Source organism: Loxodonta africana, chromosome 7 (genome assembly GCF_030014295.1).
Source record: "Loxodonta africana isolate mLoxAfr1 chromosome 7, mLoxAfr1.hap2, whole genome shotgun sequence".
NCBI lineage: Eukaryota > Metazoa > Chordata > Mammalia > Proboscidea > Elephantidae > Loxodonta > Loxodonta africana.
In genome coordinates, this window is record NC_087348.1 from 29,909,734 (window position 1) to 29,934,775 (window position 25,042).

The 25,042-nt window shown below is 35.8% G+C and overlaps 1 protein-coding gene and 1 pseudogene across 1 annotated transcript; both read left to right on the forward strand.

The window, feature by feature from the left end:
* Positions 1-4,136: 4,136 nt before the first annotated feature.
* LOC135231910 (olfactory receptor 8J2-like) lies at positions 4,137-5,122 on the forward strand. The gene is made up of 2 exons (XM_064289120.1): positions 4,137-4,936; positions 4,975-5,122. Exons 1-2 carry the CDS (start codon positions 4,137-4,139, stop codon positions 5,120-5,122), a joined length of 948 nt encoding a protein of 315 aa, XP_064145190.1.
* A 17,701-nt stretch (positions 5,123-22,823) lies between these two features.
* Positions 22,824-24,471, forward strand: LOC135231911 (olfactory receptor 5T2-like; annotated as a pseudogene).
* The last annotated feature ends 571 nt before the right edge of the window (positions 24,472-25,042 follow it).

Here is a 25,042-nt window from a genome sequence, read left to right on the forward strand (position 1 = left end):
CTTTTCTTTTAATATTATGCTTTAGCTGCAAGTTTACAGAGCAAATTAGTTTCTCATTAAAAAATTAATACACATATTGTTTCGTGACATTGGTTGCCAAAACCACAACAGGGCCCATTTTGTCTCATTTTGTTTAATGGGCCTGTCTAAATTTTGACTGAAGCGTGAATCTCAAGATGACTTCAGCACTGAATTAAAAGCATATACAGAAGCCGTACTCCTGGGGTTTCGCTAGTCTCTATCAGTATGCCTGGTCATTTTTTTTGTGAGTTAGAATTTTGTTCTACATTTTCTCCTGCTCTGTCTGGGACCCTCTGTTGTGATCCCTGTCAGAGCAGCTGGTGGTAGCTGAGCATCAGCTAGTTGTGCCACACTCAGTCTGGTGGAGGCTGTGCTAGTCGTAGGCCCATAAGTCCTTTGGCCTAATCTTTTCCTTGCGTCATTTCTTATGCAAACTATGACACTTTGGAAAATGAAATGGGACATTAAAATAATATTAGGTATATATTTTTCAAAAATTTATATACTGATGTATTATTATGTGAGTAGATCTATAAAATTTATGTATTCACAAAATGATTTAGAATCAAAATTATTGGTAAAAAAACTAAAATCTTTTCAGGGATGAGTGTTCAGTCAGACAAGGTGCAGGGGGAGAAAAAACAAGCGGGAGAAAATTGGGGGTAGTTCTACAGAAACTTCATTTTTCTGACATGTACACCTTGAAAAAAAGAACTCTGACTTTTCCATCAGTTGTATTTAGTAGAGGAGGGAATTAATAATAAGAATATGAAATATATACACTCTCCCTCCTCAAAACTAATTGCCCTAATGCACATTAGACAATAAGTAATTGATGTTCTTGTTGTTGATGTTCTTGCTCTTGTTAAATGAAGAATATGTTTATAAAATCTATTATATTTTGGAGTGACCGATGCACTGAATAGCATTATGTACAGCAAACTGACAGGAAATATGCTGATCAAAGTGGGTGTTGCTATAAGATTTTACATGCTAAATTTACCCTGTTATAAAAGTTAACATTCTTTTTTGTTTCATGGTAGGAGATAAGAGATATGGGATAGATGGTATAACACAAATCGGATCAGCTTATCAGATACATATTTGATGTACCTATAAATGGAAAAAAAAATGAGTCATGTGTGTGGAAGAGCCTGTTTTGTTTTGTGAAAGATATAGCTGAATACCAGGTGGTCCAGAGTTTTACATACACCAAAACCAAAAAACCAAACCCATCACAGTTGAGCCGATCCCCACCGCTAGCACGCTAAAGGACACAGTAGATCTGCGTCATAGGGTTCCCAAGATTGTAAATCTTTAGGGAAGCAGACTGCCACATCTATCTCCCGTGGAGCAGCTGGTGGCTTTGAACTGCCAACCTTTCAGTTAGCAGTGAAGCACTTAACCACTGCGCAACCAGGACTACCCATTTTGCATATACAAAATTATAATTTAATTGCTATTTCTTTTTCAACTTTAAGACTCTCTACACAGGTAGAATGTGACACTGATGTTAAAAAAAAAAAAAAAGAGCGAGATAAAAAATATTAACATCATTCAAAATAAGCTACTACTACTACTAATAAGTACAGGTGACATCTATTTTGAAATCATTAAGTGCCAAGCTTTGTGCTTACTTACCTATATATGTGCAGTATGCCAGTTAATTTGCACTACACAAAATATAAATATTTGAGCAAAAGCAAAGAGCTAGTGTTTGGTGGAATAAAGCAACAATATCAACAAGGGCAAGAGCAAAACAAACAAACCAAATTAAAAAGAAAAGAATAAGCCCTATGTTTAGCCCATGCCTTTGAAACAGGATGCTCAGCCCTATCTTAAACAGTACCTGAGTCAATATTTTTTTCCTTCTTCTTTCTTCTTTCTCTTCTTTCCCTCTCCTAGCCCATCCCTGCCTTCAAGAAAGATCCTGATGTTAGCTCCCCAAATGGTTAAGTGTTAACCAATGTTTCCTCCAAGACTGTGGAAAACAATTGATATGAACTAAGCCTGTCAAATAAGACAAAGAATGGCACCAGTCACCCCCTGGCCCTATGGAATAATGGCAGGAAAAGATCAAATGTATGAGTTAAGACCACCAAAAACAAACAGAAGGAAGAGGATGCACATTCCACAATTTCCTAAAACCCATGTCCCCATTTCCCTATGGAACTCCAGCTGGACAATATTTCCTGGAGACAAGCAAATTTAGGAGGAGATCATTCCCCTCTGTGTCCATATACCAGCATAGCTAATAAAGCTCTTACTACCCACCTCACCATTGTCTCTAGAATTGGTTGTTTGTGGCAGGTGGCTCTAACTCGCCAAAGTGCGGTAACACCTTTATCCAGTCAACGTCTATGCACGTTCTAAGAAACTTAACTTCATGGAGCCTCAGTCATCTCATCAGACATGGAAATATTTACATGCATCTCCAAAGCTCCAACACAGAATAAGAGATAATTATTTCAAAACATTTAGCTTAGTTCTAGACACACAATGAGAGGCCCTGGGTGGCACAAAAGGTTAAACACTTGGATACTAGCAGAAAAGATGGTGGTTCAAACTCACCCAAGGGAGACAGGCTTGGTGACTGGCTTCAGAAAGGTCACGGTCTTGATAACTCTGTGAAACAGGTCTGCTCTGCACATGTGGGTTCACCATGAGTCGGAATCTGCTAGATGGCAACTAACAACAGCAACGAGAAGCATGAAATGACACTAAATAAAAGCTAGCATCCGATCCTACTCATTTCTCTATAGAAGTAGAGTAAAATCATTGAACTTTAACAAATCCAAACTGTAAGTAATAAAACTTAACTATAAAAACAATGACAAACAGGCTTCAAAGTTTAAGGAAAAGGAAGATAAATTGGAAAAGGGAGAGAAGTCTGCTAAAAAGTAATAATAGAAAGTTATCTGGAAAACAAATCCAGTGACCGTTCTGGTGTATGAGGCAGAAGAAAGAAAATGTGATTAAGAAAGAAGGATGCAGCCTTGTGGCACCTACAGAAGGAACAGTATTGAGACGCAGGTCTATCTGTGCGTAGCAGAAGCAGAGTGATGTGGTAAAAACTGTTAAGGAAAAAGCCACAGTTCTGGATGTGTTTCCCACAGAGATACTGAAATACAGAAAATACCGAAGGAGATGAAGCTGGGAGGGCTGAAGAGGAGGCCTGTGTGAGTTAAGCAGAAAGATAGCTGGAGGTCATTCTGGCTCATCAACTCCAACTCTGTTAAGGCGGTTTTTTTTTTTTTTTTAAATCACTTGAAAAACTGTGGTAAAGAAAATATATATATCTCATCCAATATCACTGGACAAATATTCATGTATATATATTATGATATATATACTTATTTTCTGTTGTGTTTGGAATCATAGCAACCCCATGTACAACATACATATGTATATGGTGGACATATATATAATTCAATATTTATACTTCTATTACAATATGGAAACCCTGGTGGCGTAGTGGTTAAGTGCTACGGCTGGTAACCAAAGGGTCAGCAGTTCAAATCTTCCAGGCACTCCTTGGAAAGTCTATGGGGCAGTTCTACCCTGTCCTGTAGGGTCGCTATGAGTCGGAATCGACTTGACGGCACTGGGTTTTTTTTTTTTTTTTTAATGTAGAATATAGAAAACCCTGGTGGTATAGTGGTTAAGAGCTATGGCTGCTAACCAAAAGTTTGGCAGTTCAAATTCACCAGGCACTCCTTGGAAACTTTATGGGTCAGATCCACTCTGTCCAATAGGGTCCTATGAGTTGGAATCAACTGATGGCCACCAGTTTGGTTTCTTTTTTTGTTTGTTTCATTTGACGTACAATACATATATAATTCAATATTTAAACTATATGCAATGGTGAATATATAAATCATTTACAGAAACAATTTTAAGAATCAGCCTCAGTTGTATTCTGATGAAGTTATATTTTGGAAATTTCTGAAAATGTGGGAGAGAAGCAATTAAGATATGACATTCCTAAGTGTGAACAAAACTAAACAGATTTTAAATGAAACTGTAACAAGGAATAACCCCAGAACAGCAAAATTAATTTTACCTTTTATTAATTTATTTCCAATTCCCTGCTTAAAGAAGAAACCACACAATAAATGGCTCCAGGGAATCTCACACAGGTGACTGAGTTCATTTTCATGGGAATCACAGATCTTCCTGAGCTCCAGGTCCCCCTTTTCTTTGTCTTCCTGGTGATCTATGGGCTGACTGTGGTAGGGAACCTGGGCACCATCACCCTTACCAGTGTTGACCCCAGACTTCAAACCCCCATGTACTTTTTCCTTAGACATTTGGCTATCATTAACCTTGGCAATTCTACCATCATTGCACCTAAAATGTTGGTCAACTTCTTGGCTAAGAAGAAAACCATCTCATACTACTGTTGTGTGGCTCAACTAGGTGGATTCTTAGTTTTCATGGTGGCTGAAATTTTCATACTGGCCTCAATGGCCTATGACCTCTATGTGGCCATTTGCAACCCCCTGCTCTACATGGTGGTGGTATCTCGGCAGATCTGCCTTCTGCTAGTATCCCTCACATACCTCTTCAGTCTGACCACAGCACTGACTGTCTCTTCCTGTGTGTTCTCTATGTGGTACTGTTCTTCCAATGTAATCAACCATTTTTACTGCGATAACGTCTCTTTGCTAGCATTGTCCTGTTCTGATACTTACATTCCAGAAACAGCATCATTTACATTTTCAGGTGCCAATCTGTTTTTCTCCATGATCATTGTTATAGTATCCTACTTCAACGTTGTCCTCACCATTTTGAGGATACAGTCCTCAGAAGGGAGACAAAAAGCTTTTTCCACCTGTGCTTCTCACATGATGGCAGTCACTGTGTTCTATGGGACCCTCCTTTTCATGTATTTGCAACCAAGGACCAACCACTCGTTAAAAAAAAAAAAAATTTTTTTTTTTTTTTTAATGAATTAGATACTGATAAAATGGCCTCAGTCTTTTACACCCTAGTGATACCAATGCTGAATCTTCGCATATACAGCCTAAGGAATAAGGATGTGAAGGATGCACTGAAGAGATTCCTTAGTAACCCAAGCAAATTGCTCAATCTAATATAAATATATAACTACAGCTATCTTCTTTTAAGAGTCTTAATTTTCTCCTGACAAAACTACTGTTAAGTGAAGAGTCATTTTAAATGGTTTAAAAAAATATATTAATTTCAGTAGGAAAAATATTGATGCATTCTTTCCCAATTCAAAATACCAATCTTCCTAGATGGATAAAGGTTCCAATTATACAATGAAAACAAACTTACATATGTAATAAATAACAATTTGAAAATAAATACATACTTTAAATAAATTATAACTTATTAAAAGGTTTTGTCTGATACCCTCTAAATATGGTATCTGTTGTTGTTATGTGCCATAAAGTTGATTCGTACTCATAGTGACATTATGTACAACAGAAGGAACCACTGCCTGGCCCTGAGCCATCCTCATAATCATTGTTATGCTCTAGCCCATTGTTGCAGCCACTGTGTCAATCCATCTCCTTGAGGGTCTTCAAACTAGCTAGTGTATTTGTTTGCAAATGAGAAGAAACAGTTGCAAACCAATGGTATCTAGGTGGTGCAAATTGTTTTGCTAACCTAAAGTTTGGAGAACCAGACTCAACCAGCAGCACCAGGAAAGAAAAGGCCTTGAGATTCTCTTCCTTTAAGATTATAGCCAAGAAAATTCTACTCTGTAACACATGGGATGGCCCAGAATTGGAATGGACTTGCTGGTGTCTAACAGCAACAACATATTCTCTAAACAAGGAAAAGAAAACCTGCTAATGGGTGGTGGAGCTATATGAGAATCATTGCTTGAAAGATGATGGAAAGTCAGATCATTTTCCTTGACACACTCACCAGTTACCCAAGGACTAAGCATTTTATTATAATTTTACATTTTCTGTATTTTTATACCATATTCTCCACTAATAAACTATTGCACCATTTTCTCCATCACATGTTTTGTTAACCCATTTTTGTCTTACACTTAAAATAAATTCATAACACATGAAAGTAACATGTAGGGGAAATAACAGCTAAGCCCAAGAGTGCTTTGAAATACATGTGCCACAGCAGACTGAAATAAACATAAAATCATTCTACATTTTTCCTCCTCTCTCAAAGACATGTGGAAAAAGCAAAAAAAGTTATATTGAGCTAATCATGGTGGATAGTAAATGTTTTCCACACTATATTCTCATACTGAAATTTATCATGTAGAGTTTATTATCTTTAATATGAAACCATCAACATTAAACATCACTTTTTTCACATTTTTATTTAGTGTAATGAAAGTGTTAATAGACAAAAATGTCATCTCTTAAAAGTGGTAACAATTCTCAAGAAACCTACTGCAAAAAAAGAAAAAAAAAGCTAATAGTCATGTGAGTTTTTGGTTTTTGGTTTATGTACAATGCTACTACCCCGCAATGGCAGGAGGGAGGGTGGGTGTAGCAGGTGATGTAAGCACAGTGTCTGGAAATAAAATGAATATATGATCTTTTCAGGAAGGTCAGACATGAGGCACAACCAGGAACTCTGAGACTCACATAAATGAGCCCACTGCTAACTTTGGTCATAAACAAACAGAATAGCTGAGGGCCTGCAAGATAAAATATATGCTGGACATTTCTGATCTCAAAAGCCAAAAAGAGCTATAATTTAATCCTGTTAATCTTTAAGCTTTTCATGTTAATTGTTAATGTATTTCTTTGTTTTTACTTTATTCAGGGTTTGTTTGGCTTTGCAGCTTATAATTACAGATGTATGTTTCTCATTAGAAAACTATTTTCTTTGGGCATGGCTCCTTGTGTAGCATTGAAGCAAAAGGCTAAACTCACATTACAACATTTGCAATGCTATTTAAAATAAATGAATGAATAAATAAACAGTTGTCTTAGAGTGGTTCCCACACATTGCAACCCCATGTGTGACAGGTAAGAACTTTCCTAGAAGGCTTTCAATGATCTTTCAGAAGTAGATTGCCAAGTCTTTCTTCTAAGGCACCTCTGGATAGACTCCAACCACCAAACTTTCAGTTAGCAGTCAAGTACTTAACAATATACAACATCTAAGGACTCTACCCAATGCAATATATTGGAATATAATATACAATTTATTTCATTGCTAAACATTTTTTTAAATGAATAAATGTTAAAAATGAGTTTAGTGTTTTTTACCTTTTTTATTTGGTTCACATGTATTTCCTAAAAATAATTATGCTGTTTTTTATATTACTTTCCTATTGCTCTAACAAATTACCTCAAATGTAATGTCTAAGAACAACACAAATGTATTATCCCACAGTTTTAACAGTAAGAAGACCATAGTTAGTCTAATTGCACTGAAAGCAAGGTATTAGCTAAGTGTATTCCTTCTGGATGCCCTAGAGGAGAATGTTTCCTGCCTTTTTCACCTTCCAGTGGCTGTAAATATTCCTTGGATAGTGACCCCTTCCAGTTATCAATCCTACCACTCTCACTTTGGCTTCCATCTCTGTTTGGATTCTCCTGCATACATTTTGTCTTCTAAGAACTCCTGAGATTACATTGGGCCCACCTGGACAATCCTTGAACACCTGGTATCAGTAAAGTCCTTTTTGTCATGTAAGTAATATATTAACCCAAAAAATATATCCACAGTTTCTGGGAATTAGGATTTGGACATCTTTGAGAGTTCATGAAACAGTCTTCCACATCACGTTGGAAAGTTTTGTGAAATTAATTGCACCTATCTCATTTACTAAAGCTCAATAAAATAATCCCACTAAAATGTACACAATACATACCTGTTTTACATTACTTAGCTATAAATTTGTTCTATACAAACTATAAAGAGAGACCTCCTTGAATTAAGAATGAACAACAACAACAAAAAAATCTGGCTCAAAGATTGCAGACAGTGTTTACCCAGATAAACACACACTCACATATCATTTGTTACACTTTAGTTGAGAAATTTTGCATTAAGTCAATTAACCAACCAGGCATATTGGTCAAGCACACATTTTTAGTGAAGTAAGATATAAAAAACAATTTATCTCTCAACTCCAGTCTCTATGGTCGAAGTTCACCCCATGGGGCATTAACACCTCCAAACTTCCATGATATGCCTATCTGGGCACTAAGGCATTTTCATGGCATCCTGTGCCTGAGCAGCCGCAGTAAACCCATGCAGGGGGTCAGGCACAGCAGGGGATACATGGCGATCGTGAAGCAAGTCACCATCTGGGCAAAGGTGTGAAAGTTAGGAAAGGCTTCAAACAGCTGCCCCAGGAGCCCACAGTCTGTACTTCAGGAGAGGCTAGACTCTCAGCCAACTCCATAAGGTAGGGATGTCTGGTCAGACAGCATGGTGAGTTTATAAATCTTGGGTGGAGCACATAATGAATCCCTCCAAGAGCCTGAGAATAAGAAATAAGATATTGATATCTATGCTCTTTAAAGTTTAAATATTTTGTTTTGACATGAAGTGCTTGATCAAATAATGATTTTTATATGATATGGAATAAATATCTATTTTGACTTCATCTATAGTCCCAATTATACTATCAGTTAACATGTCACCCAGACTCTATATTCCACTCCTCATTTCTTTTTTTATGTTGGTGGTATTTTGCTCTGCTGCTTTACACATGGTAGGAACTTTTAACCTCTACATGGTAGGAACTTTTAACCTCTCCTGTTCGATCAATGAAATTAGACGTACCTTGTGTAATATCCCCCTACCGCCTTCTACTCTTCTACTTTGTGGGGTCTGTAGAGATATTCACCATCTTGATTGTGCTGATGTATGGTTTCATTTAGTTGGCCATTCTGAAGATTCATTCTGCTGATGGGAGGTGAAAAGTGTTTTCCATTTGTGGCCCTCACTTAACTGGAGTGTGAGTTTACCATGAACAACCCTCTTCATGTACGTGAGACCAAGTTCCAGCTATACTTTGGATCACCGCATGATAGTGCCTATATTTGGCACTGTTGTGACAGCCATGCTGAAAACCATTATCTGCATTGAGGAACAAAGATGTAAAAGAAACAATAAAAAATGTGTTAGGGTGAAATATACAATAAAGCATATTTTTAGCAATAACAATTAAAAAAAATCAAGAATCAAGACCTATGTCTCAATATGAAGAAGATATAACGAGAATGAAATTTTTGTTTTAGTTTATTAGTGTCTTTGTATTCTCCTTGAACATTTGAAATAAAGATGTCAACTCTCAAAGTATGCTATTTTAAAATGTGCAAAAAACTATGGCATGAATTTGCTTCTTACTATGTTCATACTGAGATATGTAAGTGTGTGTGTGTATATATGCTTATACAAAGGTTATATATGTGCATACATACATATACATGCACATATATAATGGCTCTAATATACATATATATACACAAAGACATATAGGTATATGATCTTTACTTAGAATATTGTATATTTTTGTTCTCTTCCTTATAAATATATACTTGGAAGTGGAAAAATTAGTAACACATTTATTTAGTGTGTAATTTTGGGGCAGTTCTACTCCATCCTATAGGGTCGCTATGAGTTGGAATCGACTCGAGGGCACTGGGGTAATTTAAAAAATAAAAATTTAGAAGTAAAGTTTTAATACATTTTGAAAAATGATTCGGGAGTTGTTTGAACAGAACTTGTTTTCTTTTTCTAGTGAATTTTATATGTGCAGCAAAATCAGTGGACAATATATAGCTAATAAATTAATGAGGATAAATCCACAAGCATACATCTGAGTGAATTAAAAAATTTGCAGAATAAGACACTATTATGAAAAATAATTAAAGATATCTGCAAAATTATGTTTTGATGGGTGCATGAATATATAATTAACTAAGAACAATGAGATTATCAATAAAAGTTGTGGATAAGGGTTACCTCTGGATAAGGAGACTGGGTAGATAATGATAAAAGCTGATGATTTAAATTCAACCAGAGACACCTCGAAAGACCTGCTGAAACTTTACAGCCGTTGAAAGGCGTATGGAGCATAGTTCTACTCTGACACATATGGGGCCACCCTGAGTCAAAATTGGCTGGATAGAAACTGGTATTAGGTATTAAAAAAAAAAAAATTTTTTTTTTTTTTTAGGAATACCAAAATTCAGAAGGAAGAGGTGTATCCTGCACTAAAGTAAAGAATATCTTAGAGAATGAGATACAATTTGTCATGGTTTCTTCGTCAAAGTTAAAATAATATTAAAGACTGATTACAGCATGGGAAACAAAACCCTGACGTTTAATTTCACATATTAGGATGGACATTTCATTCATTCATTTGTTCATTCATTCATTCCATCAGTCAGTGTGTTGGTTAACAAATATCTTTTGGACATCTACTTCGTCCTGGCTATTACTTTAGAAGCTGGTAATAAAAAGGTAAAATAATCAGACATATCCTTTCCTCTTATAAAAGTTATAGGCAAGAAAATGCCCCTGAGAAAGTAAGAAAGAATTGGTGATGACTTTTCATTGCAATATTTATTCATTATTTGAAGGAAGATTTCAGGCTGATGTGAAAAAATACATTTTTTACCCAAAATAATCAAATATGAAAACTTGAAATGATACCAGATATGATATATACTTTAATGATTTTAATAAAAAGTTGATATTTATCTTCTTTACAAACTTCACATTTTGAATTTGGTGAATATCATCTTGTTTTTACGTAAGTACACCAGAGCTTGACATTGGAAGGGAGGTTCTTCATCTTACATACTTTGCACATGCTGTCAGGAGGGATCAGTCCTTGGAGAAGGACATCATCCTTGGCAGAGTACAGGGGCAGCGGAAAAGAGGAAGACCCTCAACGAGGTGGACTGACACAGGGGCTGCAACAATGAGCTCAAGCATAACAATGATTGTAAGGATGGCGCAGGACTGGGCAGTGTTTCATTCTGTTGTGCATAGGGTCGCTATGAGTCGGAACCAACTCGACGGCACCTAACAACAACAATTTGATATAGTGACTCCACATATTCCTTCCATCTTCTTTTGATAGTTACTGTGTCATTTAATATTTTCTTCTTAGAATCCTTCAATATTGCAACTCGAAGACTAAATTTTTATTCTTCAGTTCTTTCAACTTGAAAAATGCCAAGTATACTCTTCTTTTTCTTGATTTTCTAACTCCAGGTCTTTGTACATGTCATCGTAATACTTTACTCTTCTGTGGACACCCTTTGAAATCTTTTGCTCGGCTCTTATACTTCACCTTTTCTTCCATTTGCTTTAGCTACTGAAAGTTCAAAACCAAGTTTCAGAGTCTCTTCTGACATCCATTTAGGTCTTTTTTTTCTCTTCTTTCTTTTTAATGACCTCTTGCTTTCTTCATGTATGATGTCCCTGATGTCATTCCGTAAGTCGTCCTGTCTTAGGTCATTAGTATTTAATGCATCAAATCTATCCTTGAGATGGTCTCTAAACTCAGATAGGATGTACTCAAGGTCGTACTTCAGCTCTCAGGGACTTGTAATTTTCTTCAGCTTTAACTTGAACTTGCATAGGAACAATTGATGGTCTGTTCTGAAGTCTGTCCTGGCCTTGTTCTGGCTGATGATACTGAGCTTTCCCATCATCCATTTCCAAAGATGTAGTTAATTTGATTCCTGTGTATTTCATCTTGGGAGGTACGTGGGCAAAGTCACTGTTTTTGTTGTTGGAAAAAGGTATTTGCAATGAAGAGGTCTCTGGCCTTGCAAAATTCTATCATGTGACCTCCGGCATCATTTCTATCCCCAAGGCTATATTTGCCAACTACCCATCCTTCTTCTTTCTTTCCAACTTTCAAATTCCAATTACCAAAAATTTTCTTGCATCCTGATTGTATGTTGCATCAATTTCAAACTATAGCAAAAAAAAAAAAATTTTTTTTTTCTTTTTGTAAAAATCTTCAATTTCTTCATTTTTGGCCTTAGTGTTTGGTGTGGAAATTTGAATAATAGTCATATTAACTTGTCTTCCTTTTTTCCTTGTAGCCGTATGGATATTATCCTATCACTGATAGCGTTGTACTTCAGGATGGATCTCGAAATGTTCTTTTTGACGATGAATGCAATGCCATTCCTCTTCAAGTTGTCATTCTGGGCATAGTAGACCATATGATTGTCTGGTTCAAAATGACCAATACCAGTAACTTTCAGCTCATTAATGCCTAGGATATTGATCTTATGGGTTTCATTTCATTTTTGTTGATTTCCAATTTTCCTAGATTCATCCTTCATACATTCGACGTTCTGATTATTAATGGATATTTTCAGCTGTTTCTTCTCCTTTTGAGCAAATGAAGGTCCCAAAAGTGTGACTCCGTTTATGTCATTAATGTTGACTCTACTTTGAGGAGGCAGCTCTTCCCCACTCATATTTTGAGTGCCTTCCAACCTGAGGGGCTCATCGAGCACAGTTATTCAGAAACTTTTAACTGGCTAATTCTTTTCAGAAGTGGTTTGCTGGGTCCTTCTTCCTAGTCTGTCTTATCCTGGAATGTTAGCTGAAACCCATCCACCATGAGTGACCCTGTTGGTATTTGAATACCAGTGGCATAGCTTCTAGCATCACAGCAACACACAAGCCCCCACAGTTCAACAAAGTGACATGCACGGGGGGGAATATCTCAATATAACCCAGGGCATAGAAGAGTATAAGGTGGTTGATGTGAGTGTCAGAATAGAAGATAGCAAGGAGTGGAGGGATACCACAAAAGACATGTCTGATTTCATTGGATGCACAGAATGAAAGGCTACAAGTCACTACTATGTGTAAAGTAGCATGCAAAATGCCACCAACATATGAAGCAGTCATGAGTGACACATGGACCGTGGGTGACATATTAACTGGATACAGAAGTAGGTTGTAGATTGCTACAGATTGATCATATGCCATCGCCACCAAGAAAACCATCTTGTGGTTCCAAAAGTAACAACCAGGAGCGTCTTTGTTACATATCCAAGGAATGAAATGGCTTTATCCTCTGACAGAAAATTAACCAACATTTTGGGGGCAAAAACTGAAAAATAGCAAAAAAAAAAAAAAATAGCAGGCATCAAAAAATCATATCGCACTCAGAAATAGTGCATGGGGTTGTGGAGTCAGGAACCCATCATGACTAATAACACCAGTCCCACATTTCCCACCAGAATAAAAACACAGATCGCAAGAAATAGTAAAAAGAGATAAAGTTATAGCTCAAAATCACCTGTGAAGAGCAGCAATGTAAACACAGTGAATTCAGTGATGTTCTCCAAATGAATCTTGTGTGGATCCCGTCATGATGACAGCACTGACATTTCAGTGGATATTTATAGGTTCCAAATACAACTGGAATCTCTTGGTGCAAAGAATCAACATATTTGCTGCTAACTGCAAGCCTAGTGGTTCATTTCTACCCAGAGGCAACTCAGAAGAAAGAACTGACAATCTACTCTAAAAAACCAGCCTTTGAAAATCTTATGAATCACAGTTCTACCTTGACACACACAAATGGTTAAAACACTTGGCTGCTAATCGAAAGTTTTAGAGTATGACATTCACTCAGAGGTGCCTCAGAAGAAAGGCCTGGTGATCTACCGCTGAAAGATCAGCCATTGAAGCCTTATGGAACACAGTGCTGCTCTGACACACATGGCATTGCCGTGAGTCAGAGTCAACTAGATGACAAATTGTTGGTTGTGTTTATGACTTGTTGATTTCCATTTGAGAGGCTATAGACATTAACCCAAAAAACAAATCAATAATAAATGTTGCCTTCTATCAATTCCGACTCATAGCAACCCTACAGGGTAGAGTAGAACTGCTCTACAGGGTTTCCAAGGAGCTTGGTGGATTTGAACTGCTGACTTTTAGCAGCCAAGCTCTTAACCACTGTGCCATCAGGGCTCCCTATAGAGGCTAAAACCAAAATATCAAAGCCATTGCCATCGACTTGATCCTGATTCATAGAGACTGTACAGGACAGAGTGGAACTATCCCATAGGATTTCTAAGAAAGGCTGGTGGATTTGAAATGCCAACCTTTTGGTTAACAGCTGAGCTCTTAACCTCTGTGCCACCAGGGCTCCCTATAGAGGCTGGAAACACAAAAACATAGATTCTAATTTTTTTCTTTTTTTTTTAAGAAAACATATTCCATCAGTTCCTCAACTCTCATATAGTCACAAAGTCAGAAAACATAAAGTACCACGTGTCCATCAGAACAATACTACAAACACTAGGCTTCAGAAGAAAGAAAGCCATGATAGTGGCTACCAGGTATTATTAAGTGGATTCAAGGGGCTAGGAATTTTGTATGCATTACTGTACTGTCTTATTTATCTAGTACTGCTGTAACAAGTGGATGTCTTTAACAGAGAGAAACTTATTTTCTCACAGTCTAGTAGGCTAGAAGCCCATATTTAGGGTGTCAGATCCAGGAGAAAGCTTTCTGTCTCTGTTGGCTTTGGAGGAACATCCTTCTTGTCAGTCTTCCCCTGGACTAGAAGATTCTCCACACAGGAATCCCCAGTCTAAAAAATGTGATCTGGTCCAGGTGCTTCTTTCTTGGTGGTATGAGCAGCTCAGCTTCCTGTGTTCCTTGGCCTCTCAGCCCCCAGGTCTCACACGCGCAAAGCTCAGTAACTTCACCCATGAATACTTGGAGGCATCTCACTCCACCAAGAAGCCTCGTGGGCACAGGCATTCAGCTTTCTCGCCTGTGGGTCAGCTCCAACTCTGTCTGGTACTGGTCTCCTTGTTCTGTTGCTGCCAGTTCACTGTTGCTACCTGTCCTCTGTTGCTATTTATCACCATCTGAGCCTTCTCCTCTGTTAACAGGTCTCTGCACTTCCTTCTAAGCCTTCCATTCATTCACAGTTTCAAATCGGTTCCACGTTGTACGTATCTGTTAGAGCATCACCCCACTCTCACAGTCCCAGATTCTGTCTTAGTTACCTAGTGTTGGTATTACAGAAATACCACAAATGAATGGCTTTAACATAGAGAAAATTATTTTTTCACAGTCTAGTAGGCTAGAAGCTCAAATTCAGGACATCAGCTCCAGGGGAAGTCTTTCTCTCTCTGTTGGCTGCAGAGGAAGGTCCTTCTTGTCAATCTTCCCCTGGGCTAGGGATTTCACTGCACAGAAATCCCCATCCAAAGGACGCCCTCTGCTCCTGTTGCTTCTTTCTTGGTGGTGTAAGGTCCCCCCAGTCACCTAATTCAGGTTTAAATATCAAGGCATATACTTTGTAGGAGATTAAAGTTTCAAACTTCTTAAAATATTTTGTGTGTGATGAAAATTTTTTCCTCCTACCTGTGGAATTGAACTGCTCACTCAATTAAAGTACGTTATGATTGTGTTTGGATTCTTAAACCTGTCTCTTGAGCTCTTCTTTTAGTTCACAGGGGATGCACCAAGGAGAAAAAAAGCTAATTGTCTTTTGAGACAGAAAAGTAACAACAACAAAAAATAAAGACAGACAGACGGATGGACCCACGGAAGAGAATGGTTCTGGAATAATGAACTACTTGATAAAAATGATTAAAAGAATCACTTTGACTTCCGGAAAATTGATCCCTCAGTGGAAAAGATTATGGCTTAGTATTGGAAAATAAACCTAACAATAGAGAACATATTCCTAGCTCTGATGCTAATTAACTATGTGTCTTTGGTTAATAAATTAAATCCCCTGATATTCAATTTCCTCCTTCTGGAAATATAATCTGCTTAATTCTCTCCAAATCCCGTGAACATGTACATTATTGAATAATGTGAAAGCAAAACATCTGTCAGAATTTGTAATGGTTTAATAAAAATAACTCTGTCTCTCATCTTAATTATAAGTGCTAGATATCTAAGTTCTATGTGTTTTAATGTTAGGGTCCTGAAAGTTTAATATAAGAGATAAGATATTAATACACATTAATTTTACTATAAACAGGTAGATAAGAAGTTAGAAAAGAGGAAACAATGTTTCATAGAGATAACTATTAATATTCTATGTGATAGAACATTAGAGATCTGGCAGAGTAAAAGATCAAAGGTTTTGAACCCTAGAGGGTCTTTCTTGTCTTCGTAATCTCATGTAATAACTTATAGATTAGAAGCAATGCTGCGTGGAGCCTAATCATACTAGATTTAGGCATTCCGTAATTCTGTGGATAGTAGTTTTTGCAGAAGCACTGTGTATAGGAAAAGCAAATCTATAATATCCAAAGGAAATATCTAGCCCAATAACAACAACATTGTCTTTTCCACGACAGAAGCTGTCCAATGTAATCAATCTGCCATCAGGTAGCTAGGTGGTTGATCGCTCAGGGGGATGGCATCATACTGGGTACTCAGGTTTGATCTCTGCTGCTTGCAGATTATGCAATCAGCAGTAGCCATAGTCAGGTTGTCTTTGGAGAGTAGAAATTCATGTTGCTGAACTCACGCATAACCTCCATGACTTCAAACATGAATGAACCCATTGGGCAATGACAGGATCTGCCGGGCAAAGAAGCTAACTGGTATACATAGAACAGGTCATCCTATTAACTTGACAATTAAAACCTTCCTTTGCTAAGGTCACTCATTGGTGAGTATTCACATGGGACACAAGCATCTTCATATTTTTTGCCCATTCAGAAAGGTCTATTCACATACCTCTTCCCCAGACATCCCTTTTACAAATTTTCCAATTACATCCCTTCCAAGTCCCTGACCATTCGACAAAACTATTGACCACAATCACAACTTTGTCCATTTTCTTTATAAGCAAACAACCTGGTCCGTGTCTGGTTGGTTTTCCGCCTTTATATTAAAAATCTATAGCCTTGACTTTAAAAACTAGCTGTTCAATAAATTAGTCTTTTCTTCAGAGAAGGTGTTACTTTCACAGAGTAAAGAGTGACAAGAAGAAAGCATGAGAGATGATTCTGGGTTACTGAGTTCCATCGATCTACAAGATGGATTGACACAGTGAATGCAATATTGGGCACTAGCATAGTAACATTTGTGAGGATGGCACGGGAGTGGGCAGTGTTTCCTTCTGCTCTGCATAGGGCATCCATGAGTCGGAGCCAACTCAATACTACCTAGCAACAACAACAATAGATCTATAGGTCTTGGCTGCCAAAGTGATATTTTGCACTTGGAAAGTGTATTTTGGTGTAGCTGTCTTTTCTGAGACCTACATCTTCAAGAGCACATCTTCTCTTTTTTGAAAAGTTCCTTTCCAGTCTTTCCTCCCTAAAGCAAAAAAAACCCAGTTTCCTCCCTATTCCATTTAAATTCTCCTCTTGGTAAAGCCTTGTCCTTTTTTGAAGGAATTGTGTGGTGCTTACTTCTGAGATCCACAATGACCCAGAGCACCATCTGAGTCTCCCGCAATCCTTTTGTGATTCTGTCTTGTGGGTTCGGGTGAGGATGGAAGAGCAGTCACTCATCTGCAGTTGGGAGCCTGAACGCTTTTCCCATTTTCCCAGTAAATTGCTCTCTACTTTCAGAGTCCGGTTATGAAGTTTCCAGGGTTAACAATAACTAAAAACCAAACCAAACCATTTGTTGTCAAATCAGTTCCAACTGGTCCTATTAATACTTCCCTCTTTGTTTACCCTGTGCCTGCTGCTGTGTGCACCTTAATACCTTAAAATTCTTAAGCTGGCATTAATGGAGGTCTTTTGTGGTTTAGTTTTATCAAAGTTACTTTTTTTTTTTTTTTCTTTTTATTTTCTCTTTGTGCTTGTTGTTTGTAAGCGATTTTTAAGAAAGTGCTCTAGGGGAGATTCTGAGTTTATTAGTGAGAAATTTCTTTAATTACTTTCTGCTTACTAAAAATTTCCTTTTAGCACTTTGGTTGTTGTTGTTGCTGACTGATTTTATAGCAAAGGTTTTCCTCAGATGTCATAACCTCTGTTGTCTATGCATTCTAAAAGTGAAAAGTGAAAGGAATTCTCAATGTCAGGCTGCATCATTTTATTCAGCTTTTGGTTCCTGTGTCACCTCATCATAGAGGCTCACACTACATCCTCTTAAAAACACATCTGATCCCCACGACGCCTTCCTTATCCCTTGTCGTGGCTTTGCTTCCCTTCACAGTGCTTATAGTCTGTCCTTGTTTATTGGTTGTGTTTCTCTGCCACACAGTAATCTATCAAAAAAACTGTTCAATAAACACATGGATGGTTATGCAAGTTATTTCTCTGCTCCACACTTCAGTTTTCACTAGATTTGCTGCTTCCAACTTGGTTGTCCATCAGAAACATCTGGAGAATTGTAGAAAATTTAAGTTTCTGTTGGTCCTGCTTGTGTACCAGGGTTAGACTTCTCTTTGTGTTGCCACGTGGGTGCATGTGAGTGTGTGTGTGCGCATATGCACTTAGTGTTGTGTATTAGTGTTTAGTGTGTGTGTATGAATGTATGTGGGTGACAGTAATGGAAGAAATTTTTTTGGTGAGCTATTAAGGTTTTTCTTCTTGCTTTGTCTCAGATTCATCTAAATCTTTTTTAGTATTTATTTTGTTTGCTGTTTCATAACAGAGCATTTACTCAAATGTCATAATTTGTATTGTCTGTGTTATTATTTCATCTGAGCAAACTATACATTAGTATTTTGTATTCTGGAATCACAAAATATACGCCTTATGAAGTATTCCAGATTCTTAAATATTGGATATCTCCTTCTCTATGTAACTATTACATTTTTGTACTTTTTATCACTTGAATTGTTTTCCTTACAATAAATTCAAAATCGATGCCTTATTTACTTCAAACACTTTATAATTAGAATAGTTTAGAAGTATAATGAATATGGATGATTATTCAACAATTGATATATTACTGTTTTACCTCATTACATTTTAGTATATTTATTGATTTGTTGCAATATAAAGTGGGTATGAGGACACTGGGTCTCACAGAAGCTAAGTGCTAACCCATAAAATTTTATCTAATATTCCCCAATCTATTATATAATGTTAAAGTGTATTTTTCCCTAAGGCATTATTTTAAATCAGAATTCAAAGAACTTTATTCATTTAACAAATGTCAAGATTTTTTCATATTATTCAAAAACTATTTACTTCTTTATGATTGAGCAAATCATTATGTTGCTATTTTGAACCCAAAGTTAATTGTGGAGTATTCCCCTCTGGGCATCTCCTATGGGCTTCTTTAGCAGCAGGGTAAGTAGATATAAAAGATCTAAATAAAATCAATCATAGTGTACCTAACCTGTGTTTGCTATTGTGTAGGTAAGAGAAAATATCAGATCATTTGCAGAATATTTAGGAGAAAGTGTCTAAAATATCACGGTAGAATATGCGGTGATATCTGCAGTATTACAAAACAACCTTTGGTTCTTCCATATTGCATTGGCATTTTTATATATCCATCAAAATCTGATATGTGCAGAATTCTACCCACAACCTTAAAACCCATACTTCTCAGAAAAGAGCAGAAAAAATAGAAATATTAAATATTAATTATATGCTTGTAGACACAAGCAAGAGTCTCCAAAGTAGATGTGTGCTTTTATTTTCCTGATGGAAGAAGACGGTATAGCTCAAAGTAAGAACAATGGGAAGAAAGGTCTGAACTTAATATAGCAAAGAAAGCAAGAATATTTGAACTGTTTAACTTCACGGGGGCTTATATTTGGATATAAATAATGAGGGGTAGATAAATAATTTAGATTTATTTTGTTAGCTGCTAAATCTAGAAGTCAATTCAGGTTATCATCTCATAATATTTCTCTGACATTGATGACTTGAAAGATACCCAAACACTGCAAGAATGGTGTTTTGTTTTATTTATCATGTGGGAAGGGACAGTTGCAGAACGAAGCCATAGTGTAATAGGAGGCGGTATAGAAGGATGGAAAGAACGTACACTTTGAGATCAGGGAGAGCTGGGATTGAACCTTGGCTCTGGTACTTATTGTTTTGAGGAGTGCTATTTTTTTTTTCATAAAGATATGATAAAGTAATGTGTAGGAAGTTCTATTCTTGCAGCAAGAGCTCAAAAAATGATAGCTGTTATTATTTCTCTCCTTTGTATTGCTACTGTTTCAGTGTTGGGCCTAAGATATCTAGAGTTACCCTCTTTCTCACGACATTGTATTTATGGAAAAGACTTTATGTTAATTTCTTAAGATTGATCCTTCTAAATTATTTAATAATCATAAACAGTTTCTCTTTACAACTTTGATGCTTTTCCAGATGTACTAATACTGACTTAGTCGTAGTCAGTATAACTTTTCATTTGACTCATAGCAGAAAAGCTGGTTTCGAGAGAAGTTTAATTCTAGTGCTTAACATTTTTTTTTTTTACATTTTCTTTATAGAAAGCCAAATTAACCTCACTGTAATTGAAGAAACGGCAATGTTGTAATCTGTGTGATTTTATTGTTATCAGTGGATTACACAACTCATGAAATTCCTTTACTCTCTAAAGAATAAACTTATTTCACACTGATGAAACTTTGCTGATAAAAATTATACTATTTCTGTGATATGAAAAGGCAGAAGAAAATGACTAAATCCACTTTTATAGCCCCCTTTAATCATAATACAATTTATTTGGTTTGATACTGACAAAATAATGTTTGAGTGCATATTGATTATCACAAAACAGATATTAAATATGCTTAAGTTTCTGGGTACACACATTTCAATGTTTTGGCTAAAATATTGTTACCCAAATTTGATTTACAAGAAGAAACACATCTGATAAAAAAATTTCTATCATATTTATGTTTCATTGATAACCCAAATTTGAAATATTTAAAAGAAATTGCTCTGCATGTTTAATTACTGTTCCTGGTTCTATGTGTGCATGTATGTGTTTGTTTGTGTGTATGTGTGCACACGTCTGAATTGTGCATGAATGGCTGCTTCATTGAACCCTTTTGCCAGTGTAAAGAGGAGTAAACTTCAGAGGGAAAATCTAACACCACACACACCTTCTAATCACAGAACTGAACAATGAACATATATTTGCAGATTCTAAATCCTGGGTCAAGTATTCTGCACCATCGTAAATTTAGGCACATCATTGAACTGAGGTCAAAGTTCGCATTAAAAAAAAACCATCTTTTTCTTTAGACTTGTAATCATATTTTTAAAAATATAATGAATTGATTTCATTCTTCAGTCACCAAAGTTTCTATTTTATTTCTGTTGAAACTGTATTTGTCTTATCAACATAATCACTTTTTCTCAATATCCCTTCAGTCATTATCCATGTTCTCCTCTCCCCCGCCAGTGGCATTTTTTCAAAATAAGAAGTATATTAAAGAATTCCCGAATTAAGCCAGTAAAACATTTTTAAAAAAATTAAACGATATATTTAAAAGCATTTTATAGTGCTGTAGTCACTCAAAAATATAAGATTAATTAAAGTAGATGGTTTTGGACTTCCAATCTGTTTTGTCTTAAATTATTTTGTCCAATAAAGAAAATTCAGTCTAAAATATATTGTCTTCTCTAACAAATCATTCAAGTATTTTTTTCCTCTAACTTTATTCATTACAAAATTCCTACAGAAATATTTTCTCTAAATATTTAAAATTCTTCTAGGTAATTCTGATCTTATCTTTCCCAAGATACTATAGGCATTTGGGTTTGTTCTCTGTTATATCACTCTAATCTAAACGATTCTCTTACTGAGAGATCCATATATATATTCAAACTGGAGCTTGACTTGGGTCACTAATTAAAGTAGTTTACAGATTATAATTTCTAGCAGATTATGTACCCATAAGACTGACTCAGATTTCCTAATCAGTAAATTAGAGTAATTTAAGATAAAGTGGGGGGAGAACATGTAAAAATATATATATAAAAAAAATATAATTAAAATAGCATTATATATTCTCCAAAAATTGCTATTTCATGAGCTAATAATTTGAATTCCAGAGTAGGTAACTCTTTAGCTTCTGATTTGTTTATCCATGGGACCATTCAGAAGATAGTTAATCTATTGATTCCACAATTCATCTCTTTCATTGTTTTTAATCTTAAATCTTATATCTACATTCAAAGGTACTTTTTAAAAATATTTTTTGTATATTACTTTAATAATAAAAGTTACTTAATTGTTATTTCAGTAAGTCCACAATCAACAACACATAAACAAGTGTAAAATTTTTAACGAAAATACCTTGGAAGAAAATACTTTGAAATCATGAAAGCCAGAATTTTTTTAACATCTTCAATAATTTCCTACATTTTCACCAGTAATATTTGAGGGAGTAGAAAAACATATCGATTGTCAAAAACAACAGTGGCTAAATATATAGCCAAAAAAGGACAACACAATACCATGAATTTGGGAAACATGTTTGAATGAAACATAGGATGTCATGTAATTTTGAATTCAGTCATGGTGAATCTTTCCCCCAAAAGACAAGTTGATAATTTCCATTCAGTGAAATTCAAAAATTAGTAATGGAACTAGAAAATATTCAGAGATTGGCTTATTAGATGTCACAATACCGGAGGGTGATACTTTATAAGACCAACTCCAATCAGCATATTCTATATTTTAAATTGTTTTAAAGATTAAATTTCATTAATTTATTTTTCTCTTTTAATGTTCATCCCAATATTGTAAAATAAAATTACATATTCTCATTCTGCAGGTGAGAAGATTCTAGCAAATAATTTTACACAATTACTGAAAGAGCTACAACTCTGGTATTAGATTCTAATGCTCGGTCCATTGATATATTATCTCAAGAGTCTGGATGAGAGAAAGAAATTTCTTTGAATAAACGGCTAGTGTAAATGGCTAGTTTTAATGAATAAACCAGTTAACTCAATTATTTTGGTAATGACTGATATTAACCAATGAGGAAATGTCTTTATTTTCTATTTAATTCTGCAGAGAGTGGTCTGACCCTTTTATTCACTATCTGGTCATTGTCTTATGAGTTGCTACTGGGAAATCATGCATTTCTGAAAAATTAGTATGAGGACATAGCTAACATTCCTTTAAGTCATGATATTATGCATCCAAGCCATAAAAATAAAAATTGTGATTTCATGTATATTTTCAAGTTTGTTCCATGAAGTGACAACATGAAAAATGACACAGAAGTCACCACATTTGTATTGAAGGGCTTCACAGACAATCTTGAACTGCAAGTAGTCTTATTTTTTTCTATTTCTAGCAATCTACCTCTTTACTCTGATAGGAAATTTAGGACTGGTTGCATTGGACATTGAGGATTCCCGGCTCCACATTCCCATGTACTATTTTCTGAGTGTGTTATCTTTCTTGGATGTCTTTAGTTCCTCATCTATTTCTCCAAATATGTTAGTTGATTTTATGTCAAAGACTAAAGCCATTTCATTCCTTGGATGTGCAACACAAATGTTTCTTGTTATTACTTTTGGGACCACAGAATGCTTCCTCTTGGCAGCCATGGCTTATGATCGCTATGTAGCCATCTACAAACCACTTCTCTATTCAGTTAACATGTCACCCAGAATCTATGTGACACTCATCATTGCTTCTTCTGTTGGTGGTATTGCACATGCTACTTTACAAACAATAGCAACTTTTAGCCTCTCCTTCTGTGCATCCAATGAAATCAGACAAGTCTTTTGTGATATCCCTCCACTCCTTGCTATTTCCTGTTCCGACACTCACATTAACCAGCTTCTAAACTTACTCTTCTACGTTGTGGGTTCTATGGAGATATTCAGTGTCCTGATTGTCCTGATCTGCTATGGTTTAATTTCGTTGGCCATTCTGAAGATGCATTCTGCTAAAGGGAGGAGAAAAGTGTTTTCCACCTGTGGCTCCCACCTAACTGGAGTGTCAATTTACCATGGAACAATCCTCTTCATGTATGTGAGGCCAAGTTCCAGCTATGCTTTAGACCATGACATGATAGTGTCTATATTCTACACCATTGTGATTCCCATGCTGAATCCCCTCATCTACAGTTTGAGGAACAAAGATGTAAAAAAAGCAATTAAAAAAGCATTTGGGAGAATAAAGCATATCTTTAGCACTAAAAATTAAACTAAAAAAATAAAGAATCATGGACTGTGTCTCAATAGGAAGATATGAAAAAAATGAAATTTCAGTTTTAGTTTATTAGTGTATTTCTACTCTTCTTGAATATTTTGAAATAAAGATTGTAGTCAACCCATAACCTATGCTATTTTAACACATACTGAAAAACTGTGCCATCAATTTGTTTCTTACTACGTTCATGCTGATATATGTATGTATGTGTAGGGGTGTATGGGTATATACACACATACATACAATGATACTGACATGTACATATGCACATATATGTGTATATGATCTGTACTTAGAATATTGTATCTCGTTTATCTCTTGCTTATATTTTAGGAAATGAAAAAATAATAAAACAATTATTTAGTAGAGTTTATTTTCAGACATTAGAAAATTTGAGAAATAGAGTTTTAATTATTTTTAAAATATGAATCTGGAGTATTTTGACTAGCACTTTCTCCATTTTCTAATGAATTCTATAAAAAAGGATCCAGCAAAATCAGTGAACGCTATATAGCTAAATAAATCAACATGGATAAGTCCACCAATATACACCTGAATAAAAAAAAAAAAAAATTGCAGAATAAAACATTATGTGTTATATAAAGTAACTAAAGATACCTTCAAAATTATGATATATTTTGGTAATGAGTGCATAAATATATAGTAACTAATAACACAAAGCTTATCAATGAAGAATAGTATATTAGAGTAACCTCTGGTTTAGAAGACACTCTTTGCATAACAGTAAAAGTTTGAATGTTTGAATCCACCCAGATGGCCTTCAGAAGAGGTACTGAAATATCACAGCAGTTGAAAACCATAAGGAGGGCATTTTTACTCACACACACGTAGGACCACCATTAGTCAGAAGTGGCTGGCTGGAGACTTGTGTTAGATATTATGAAGACCAAAATTAAGAAGGCATAGTTGTGTCATGCACTAAAGGAGTAAACATTTTAGAGAATGA

Excerpts from the sequence above, each read along its gene's own strand:
- LOC135231910 (XM_064289120.1), top strand. The coding sequence starts at position 4,137 with ATGGCTCCAGGGAATCTCACACAGGTGACTGAGTTCATTTTCATGGGA. Across the intron at positions 4,937-4,974 it reads CAACCAAGGACCAACCACTC|ATTAGATACTGATAAAATGG; the intron begins GTTAAAAAAAAA and ends TTTTTTTAATGA.